Source organism: Thermobia domestica, chromosome 1 (assembly GCF_964235325.1).
Source record: "Thermobia domestica chromosome 1, izTheDome1.hap1.1, whole genome shotgun sequence".
Taxonomy (NCBI): Eukaryota; Metazoa; Arthropoda; class Insecta; order Zygentoma; family Lepismatidae; genus Thermobia; species Thermobia domestica.
Genome location: NC_137454.1, coordinates 241359351 through 241368771, shown reverse-complemented (window position 1 = coordinate 241368771; position 9421 = coordinate 241359351). Strand labels below are relative to the sequence as shown.

At 36.6% G+C, this 9421-nt stretch overlaps 1 protein-coding gene across 1 annotated transcript; it reads left to right on the top strand.

Annotated features, from left to right (window-relative positions):
- Positions 1-3275: 3275 nt before the first annotated feature.
- On the top strand, positions 3276-3608 carry LOC145679219 (uncharacterized). The gene has a single exon (XM_081749808.1). It carries the CDS (start codon positions 3276-3278, stop codon positions 3606-3608), a length of 333 nt encoding a protein of 110 aa, XP_081605934.1.
- The last annotated feature ends 5813 nt before the right edge of the window (positions 3609-9421 follow it).

The window sequence follows — 9421 nt, the reverse complement described above, 5'->3', positions numbered from 1 at the left end:
TATCGCATATCTATGACTGTCTTCTTGTAAGAATATAATTTGATATTGATTTTCAGGGTACTTTTAATACTGACACTATGCGTATAAGCGGAAAATGTGTATTTGTGGTAAATTTCATAGCAAAAGATTATAAATACGAAAACCAGAATGAATAAAACAAAATATTGGTAAATAGACAAGAAAGTTTTATTTTCGTTTTATTGTTCTTATTTACTGCTCTTTTGACATGAAATTTTCCACATACATGTATTTGCCGATTATACAGATACTAATATTATAAGAAATACCGAGAAAATTCGTTATTAAATTATATTCCCACAACATCATATTTATAGACATGCAATAATAATTTTGGACATGAGTGTATATTGTGCATTGAACACGGTGAAAGGTTATTTGTACAGTATTTTGTACAGTATTTGTAAGTACAATACAGATTGTCAAGTGACTATTAGTCTCTTTATTAGTGTTATATATATAAAAATCCATTAAATAGGCTATACATTCATTTTATTGGCGTGGGAGACCCGGGTTCGATTCCCGGCGGGAGCTCATGTGGTTCGGATTCCACTTTAATCAGTAGATCCAAGTCTCATATAGTCTCGATGCTGAACGGGACGTTAAACTCAAAATCAACTCAACTCAACATCCATTTTATTAGTGAAGAGATCCTCGGTGAGTTTTGGGTAAGGTTTCTACTATCCAACCTAACCGACTGTCCATCATGCAACACAGAGATTCATCCAATCTCTGTCCATGGAGTAATATCTGGGAAAAGAGGATAAAGACAACGGAACGTTTTGTTGGCAACATCACCTCTTATGTATGTGATATGGGGTATCGATTGTATGTCGCCTTGCCTTCACGCCGTTCATAAATAAACTGCTATATCCAGAGGCGGTTCTAGAAGTTTAAAACTGAGGGGGGGGGGCAACCGGAACCCATACTATGATAAGTATATCATAAGTTTACTATAAAGTTTCAAAAATATATAAATAATAGTTTCAATTACTTTTGCCAATCAATAAACTGGGAAGGGGGGGGTAAGGCTCCTCCAGCCCCGGGCTAGATTCGCCCCTGGTTGCATCAAAAATGAAGGCTGTTATTATTGTCTTTTATCTGTCTATTTATGTTGAAAAATACTTCTTCCGAAAAACAAAGTAGAAACTGACGCAAATAACAATGTTAAAGCAGCAAGCTTTCTTCATTGAGAGAATACAGCCCAATATATTTTTATAGTATTATTCAGAGGGAAACACGGAATTCATTATGTAACTGCAAAATAAACGTTTACAATGTCAAAGTAATTTCGTAAAAGATGCATCTACAACCATACTCGTGAATCTAATTGGATAATTGTCAATAAACTTAACTTAATCACCACATGTAATAAAGTTTGACTCTGTAAAATAGCATGCTATTACCAGTGTGAACAATGGGAATAAAGAGTTGTTTTTTTTTCTTGCAATTGGAGAAGTCAGATGTAGGAAAACTGTTTATTTCACGAGTAGTCTACGTTGGTGAAAAAAAAAAAAAAAAAATGTTACGCACGTGTGGTTTGCACGTTTCACGTATTCTAGTACTATTTCTACAACACATTTCTTTTTGAAAGTTTACCTAATTCTGACGAATTTTCGGCGCTATTACATTTAATACTTAGTTGAAAATCGATAAAACCGAGAGTTAGAAGAATATTATGTTAAAGGGATTCGTCTGTTAGTTCTACAATCTTCCTATAGACACACGTATTGTAAAGAAAAATAAAATAAGAATATTCAGATCATACGCTACATGGAGGGTTGATTATCAAATGTTCTCTTTTTCGGGTATAATCTTAATCCCTGAAAATAGTCTAGAATTTTTCAAAAAGAAAAATTGGAAAATGCCCTCTTCTTTGGGGTAAAGCCAATGCTTTGTAAATAACTATTAATATTAATATTGCTGCAATGTTCAATTTCACAAGAAACGTTATACATCCTGATATAAGCCTGAAGGAAAGAAGCCTTATATATCCGTAATCGCTACTATCAAGTTTAGTTGTGGCATTTCTCGAATAATGTAAATCTGTTTGTTAAATGTAAAAAATGTCCTCGATATGAAGTCTGTTATGTGGTATATATATATATATATATAAACACTCTGGCGCATCAATACGCGTCACATAAACTGATTTTTCATATTTGCCTTTCAATACAGGTTTACTACAGAAAAGAACTATTTTCATCGTTATTATTATTATTATTTTATTATTATGCCTCTGTGTGTTCCAAATACTAGCACGCACTTTTGTAGTAGCAGCATTATAGCATTATGGGGCTTCGGGACAAATTAGTGTGCTGAGGCGATTAAATTTCATCCTTAATACGTGTAATTCTGCTCGTGGGAACCAAGGGCAAATGGCAGTTGGGCCCATGCGTTAAGATGGACCTGCTAACACGTGAACTTTCAGAGAACTTTGTTCCGGCTTCGACTTTCAGTAAAGCATACATTATTCTGTGTTGGGTGGGTAACTGAGAAGTTACTCGAATTATGAACTATCGAATATATCTAGAAATAACACCGACAGCATACATGTCAATCAAGCCGGAGTCATTGTCGTGGTCCTGAAATCCAACCCTTTTGAAGGCAAGATAGTGTGGTGGGAGCGGCTTATGCTATGAAGGTTGATCTATCATACTTGTCTGTGTACCTGACACCAGTGATGGAACGATCAAGAAATTCGTAACCCGTGACATGGAAATAGAAAGGTTATGACCTACCAGACCTGGTAAGCCGGACAGATCTGTTACCCTTGATGGTGACCCGATAACTCTGATACACTCGTGACCTGGGTGCAACAAAACATCATCATATCGCCCCAGTGTCACAACTCAAAAATGTCAATTTTAAGTTATGTATATATTCGAATTTGTGAGCCTATCCTCTATCCGGCAACATAAGAATAGTCGCTCTAGCTTTACTAGAAGCTGCGTGGGAGCGCTAGTTTCACTAGTAAATAACATTAAAATGAATGTATTACCAACACTTTCAAATGCGATTTACTCAAAACTAACTTTTTTGAGTTGTGACACTTTTGAAGTAAAGGTGCGATATATAAGCACTCCAGACAAAATATTACGAAGTGTGGCAGTGTGGGCATTCCAGAGTTCTTGTGGAAAGTGGCATAGCAACATATTCGTTCATACCGCAAATGTGAGTATTGTATGTTATTTTTGATAGTTTGCAGCTGGTAAGACGTGCATGCTGATGATTTATCATTTCATTAGAGGTTGATCATGGGCCGAAGAAAAGATGTAACCGACTGGCAAAAGGGAGCCATTGTCTTCGGGCGTGAACATGGGCATACCCTGTGGAAGGCTGCACAGTTCGTTCTCGTGTCCGAATCCACGATCAGTACTGCCTATGCAGAGTGTAGGACGTCTGGCAGAAACCAATCCACTCGGAGTAACAGTAATAGGAAACCCATCATGTCCGGCCCTGACCGTAGACATCTGGGCAGATTAGCGGCCTCTAAACGGTTCCAAACCCGGCAGGAATTGTTGCAGGAGTACAATTCAGAGAACACAAACGTGAAGTCTCTGAGCGAAGCTGCGACGAGAACTGGATAGTGTAGTCAAATTCAGTCGATCTGTCATGGTACGCTCCGGGCTGACTGTCATAAGAAGAAAAATTACTTATCGTGAATGAGGGAATACCGTCGGCACTGGACTAGAGACCAGTGGGAACGCATCCTCTGGTTAGATAAATCTTGGTTCTGCCTCTACTCCAATGAAGGCTGTTCCAGAGTGATGCGACAGGCCGGAGAAACCTACAAAACTGAGTGTAGGCAAAGGGCTGTATAGAAGGTGTCAGGTAGTGTCATGTTATAGGGGTGAATTTCAAGTGCTGGTGTGAGTACCTTGATCGAGGTACCCTACCGCATGAAGGCTGTGGATTATACCTAAGTATGTCCATTTTAGATAATATGATGCTGCCATTTGTCCAGTTTCTGCGGGATGTTCACCTCCCAGAGTCCCAGCATCAAAACGATAACTTCACCGTTCACTGATTCTGGACTGTGCAGGAATGGTTTTCTGAAAGAGCTGGACACCCCACATCTTAGCTAGCCCGCGAATTCGTCTGATCTCAACGTTATAGATATAAGTTGGGACAGGATGGAACTGGTCGTGAAGAGGAGTCATCAACATTCCCCACATTTGCCGTTCTGTGGGATCAGTTGTTCCACGAATGGGCCAAACTGAACTTCCAATTCATTCCTTTCCACATTGGCAGCTTGCCACAGAAAATCAAAGCAGTAATCCTAGCCTATGATGATGTAATGCCCTATTGACCAATAAAATACGCATTTCGTATTTTTTTTTTTGTTCGTGGTGTTTATATCTCTAAGGCTGGTAATGTAATTCTAACAAACACGATTCTCTTCTCACTCCCTCATTATAATACCTGTAATTTTTTCTCTTGTTGTGTGCGTTTCGAAGCATTGCACTGGAAGATAACTGGAAGGTTTATCAGAGTATTCACACGATAGAATCACAGAAAAGGAAAGGTACATGTTTTCCACTTATCATTGATGTCAAAGTTTAATCGAACAAATCTGTAAAACTTATCATGAAGAATATAAGATTCCGCTGAGCCGAGACTGTATTTTGGTAAATGTTTTCTACAATCAAACACACTATAACATTTTTCGGCAACAAATATGAAAGCACCAATAAATATAAAATTAACTTTGAGGTATTAAAGACTTGGTACTTTCTGAACACTAAAACTTAGACTGTCATCCAGAATCTAAGTCGAAAAAGTTGAATATAGATCCTTAAGTCTCCCGGACATCCGTACAAGGGAAATCTATTTTCTCTGTATTCTATTACAGAGAATTATGCATATTCTCCAATAGAAATAACAATCTGGACATAGCATTCAAATAAATATTGAAGTGGCATGTAAAAAACAATATAAAATATGACAGAAAAGAAGATAAAAGTAAAAAAATCATACTTCATGGTACGAAATTAAAAGCTTATGGAAAGTACACCATTAACAGAACAGTAACAAAAACAAAGAGAAGCACCATTGGTCTAGTAGCTGGTGACAAAGCCGAGTGGTCTCGGGCGTTCGGCTTCGGATCACGAGGCACAATCCACTGGGAATCTGAGTCCCTCTGAAGAGCATAGTCAGAATTTTTGGATGTCCTCGATTTCTGTGTTATTGTCCCTGTCGTGTTTGGATTACTGAGATTTTGCGAGAGACCAGTGTCCACGGAGAGCATGGAGACCAGTGTACCGGTTGGGAGGGTTTATGTCAGTGGAACCTAATACCTATCACGACCCCCATTTTATCACATCCGCTTGCCAGCGATCCCCTTATAATTTCTGGTTTGTAATAAGCTTGTGTGGGATTTTTATTACCTATTGTGGAGCTCTGACGATATTAATCTATTTCTATAACAGTAGAATCAATTTCTTGAATATAGTGGATAAAGCTACATCCCTAAAAGCGAATGGGTTAAAACCAAATTTGGTCAGTTCATTCATATTACAAATATCGAATCCAATCCGTCATACTGTTTCAAAATGGAGGCCGTTTGAAAATTTTAAAACTTCATAACTCCCTTACTTTTGGGTCATATGATAAAAAATAAAGTGATTTCTAATTTTTGTTAGATAAACTTGTACAGTTGTTAAAAAATATTGAGTATTTAAACGGTATTTCGATAAAAGGTAGAATGATTAGGTGTATATGACTTACATATGATATAGAACTTTTTTTTTTTTTATGGAACATGGAAAACAATAATAAGATGTTTAAAAGCTTGAGGAAACGCTGTGAAAATTATGGGATAAAAACAAGCATTAGAAAGCCAGAGGCAATGGCGATTCGGACGAAGCAATCGGTAACAAATAGTTGAAGTAGGTGGACAGAAACAGAACGGGTGGCAGTTTTCGGTATCTCAGTAAAATTATTAGTGAGGACATGAAGCGAGTACATGAAATAAAAGTGAATATATGAATGGTTAAAGAAACATTTAGGAAGAAGTAAATTGAAGCCTCGCTACAGAAAACAATGTTAAGTACCACCTTAAAATTCTTTCACTTATTTAATTTTTTAAAAATATGTTTTCATAGTTAGATTTTCATACTTCGTTACATGCTAGGTTGTATCTCTAAGCAATAGCATTTTCTATTGTGTAGCTCTTGGGAACAATTGACTATCTTTTGCCTCTCCTGTTAGAGTAACGTTTGATTTTGGCACTTATATTGTTTACTACAGCGAGTCTTCAATTCTATTTTGTGAAAACATGAATAAAGATGGACACTATCCAAGAACGATGGAAAAGACTAGGGATGATGGTTTGAAGAAGAATGCTGAGTGTCAGAGGTGAACGCCACTGCGGCCCTTCCCCATCGATTGAGTCTATAAAGGTTTCACGACGTGAAGCGACTCTCACGTGGTATCAATATCTATTTGTTTACCTCATTGTGTTTCATCATGCAACATACTCATTATAAAAAAAAAATCCACTTCGCTTGTTGTGCTTTAGATTTGCGTAAGCTTATGAGTAAGAGAGGGGAAACAGGAAGTGGTATATTATGTACTGCATAGTATCGGTTCAATGTCTGTTAGCTAGCCAGTTACTATGGCAACTGGTACACTATGTTTTATATTTTTCTCGTACAAGGAAAAATGGTTCAATATTCTGAAAAAGAAGAAGTAAAAACTTGTGGTGTCTGTACATAAAACAATAGTACCAAAAACATTAGGCTACATTTTTAAAAAAGGCGATCCTATGTCTCATTGAATGAATCATGCCAATTTTGAGGCGAAAGATAAAAACTCGTACTGTGTGCAGGTGTGGACTGGGCCATCGGTCAAGAGGCAAAGGCCCAGTCAGCCCTTCCCTTTATATGCCCTCCTCTCCCCCCCAAAAAAAAACTATCTATATAAATAAAAGTGAATATAACAATGTCTGATATTTAACTTCTCCTAGACCACTGCAACGTATTTGATGAGTTTTGGCACATGAGTGGAACATGGCATAACTTAGATTTATTATACACTTTTAGAAAGGGGAACAAGGGGTAGGGTGAAGGTGATATGTGAAATCATCGAAAACGACCGATATTAGTGTCCAATCCATAATTTTAGGCGTTACTGAGATGAATAGTGACACTCATGATGCAGTTTAAATCCACATTCATCGCCCAAAGGCATGGAAATTGAAGGGTAAAGGTAGAAAGAGAATGATATGTAAAAATAATCTATAACGACATATATTAGTGTCCAATCTATGGTTTTCGGTGTTGCTGAGATGAATAATAAAAATACCGATGCCATTTAAGTCAAGGTTTAGACCCATCAGTATGCAGAAATAACTGAAAAAACATCGATACTTAATAAAGCTAAGTAATGTGCGTAAATAATGGTGATTTTGCATGAAGTTTTATGTGCATCGACGTGAATATATTCACGACTTCGGTTGTGTGTCGGTCTTTCTCTTCCCTTCCTCACCTTACAAAAAAAATCTTTCGTATATTTCTGTCATATTAAGATTATTTGACTTTTATCTAAATAGTCTCTTACGTTGCCTTTCTGCAACAGGACGTTTACTTTATTGAAAAAAGAAATCCATACGCTCTTTGAACATTTAAATCTCACTAAAAGCAATAATAAAATTGCTCCAACTTAGAAATTCACGGTTCAATAAATACTCCCCGTTTAACTTTCTTACAGATGGAAGTCTAATGGAATCATTAATGAACTTTCTCTCCTGTCTTTACAAACTGGTGATTTGATTTGTCTACATAAAATAATTGCTTGACGTTCATCAAGGCTTATTTTTCTATTTAAAGGGCCTAGCGGAATAAGCATGTGAAAACTGCCCCGAAGCATATCTGCACCAAATTTACAGTATCGATTAACATTTATGAGAAACTCAGTTTCCAAAAGTTTCAGCCCCCAAGCGCTTTTGGAGGGGTGTTAGGAGGAGGGAAAGGAAAATTGAAATTATTATTTTTTTCTCCTGAACGGCTCAACCAAATTGCATGAAAAAAAGATGTTAAGTGTTCTCAACGAGAGAAAAGTTGGAAAATATTTTCGGTTTTCGTGAACAGAACTGTTGGCTGCTGTTCTCAAGATGCTGCTATTGTGTATTATTTATCATATGCGAGATACCTATCATAAATCATTCAACCAGCTGAAATACTTAGTAAAATGTTCACGAAAACCGAAATTGTTCCAGTAGTGGATGAAAACACTGATGCGGATTAATTTCTTTTAATTCATTCTTTATTTAATCATATTAAACACACACATACAGTAATAGCATCGAAACAAACTAAACACATAAATACCTAGTAACAACAGGCATATTAAACCACTGTTACAAAACAAGAACAATTACTAAACAAAGATCTATATATATCACAGAACATTGATTATGTGCAAAATTAACAGAAAATGCGGAAATGTATAATTTCAGTTTATGTACAGCAGTGGCGTAGCCAAGGGAGGTGCAAACAGGGTCGAGAAACCCCTTCATCCTCAGAGACCAAATACCATTAAGACAAAAAAAAATACTTGTTATCATAAGATTCCAATGTTATAACAACTTCATCCCCCAGTTCAAAGGTATTGGTTATCCTAGTGGTGTACACTGTGTATCATACGTATACCACATAGATGCTGACCTATGTACATTTGCCTTTTTCACTATGAGGTACACTTGCAAACAAAATGAAAATAATATATGTTGTTAGGGACCCTGGCAAGAAAAACTGACAAAAATTTGTGGGTGTCCCAGTTAGTCTTCCACTAATTTTTTTTAATTAAAAAATGACCAATTTTCAACCCCCAAAAATTAAAAAAAATAAAATTCTAACTTTTATGTTGTTGAGAACACTTAACATCTTTTTTTCATGGAAATTGGCTGAACCGTTCAGAAGAAAAAAATAATTTCAATTTTCCTTCCCCCCTCCTAACACCCCTCCTAAAGCGCTTGGGGGGCTGAAAGTTTTGGAAACTGAGTTTCTCATAAATGTTAATCGATACTGTGAATTTGGTGCAGATATGCTTGGGGACAGTTTTCACTTGCTTATTCTGCTAGGCCCTTTGTTTTCAATCATACTAGCCTACTAATATCTCAGTAACTAGTAGAAGTGATTTTCCTTCGTACGAGATAAATCAAATCCTAACTATACATAAAACTACATGAACTGACATAAAATAAAGGGGTACTCCCGGTTGACGAGGAAAGTTGAAATTTCGCATGGTTGTAGCTTTCCCGGGACTTAACCACAGAAAAATTGCCAAAAGTGAATATTTTTAATTTTTGGGGTCTAAACGAGGTATGAAAAAAATCCCGATACTTAAATGCTTCTTTTTTTACCTTTAACCCCATGTTTTAGGGACTTGGAATAAAAAC

Bases quoted from the DNA above. Each gene is read 5' to 3' on its own strand.
- LOC145679219 (XM_081749808.1), top strand. From the start codon at position 3,276: ATGGGCCGAAGAAAAGATGTAACCGACTGGCAAAAGGGAGCCATTGTC.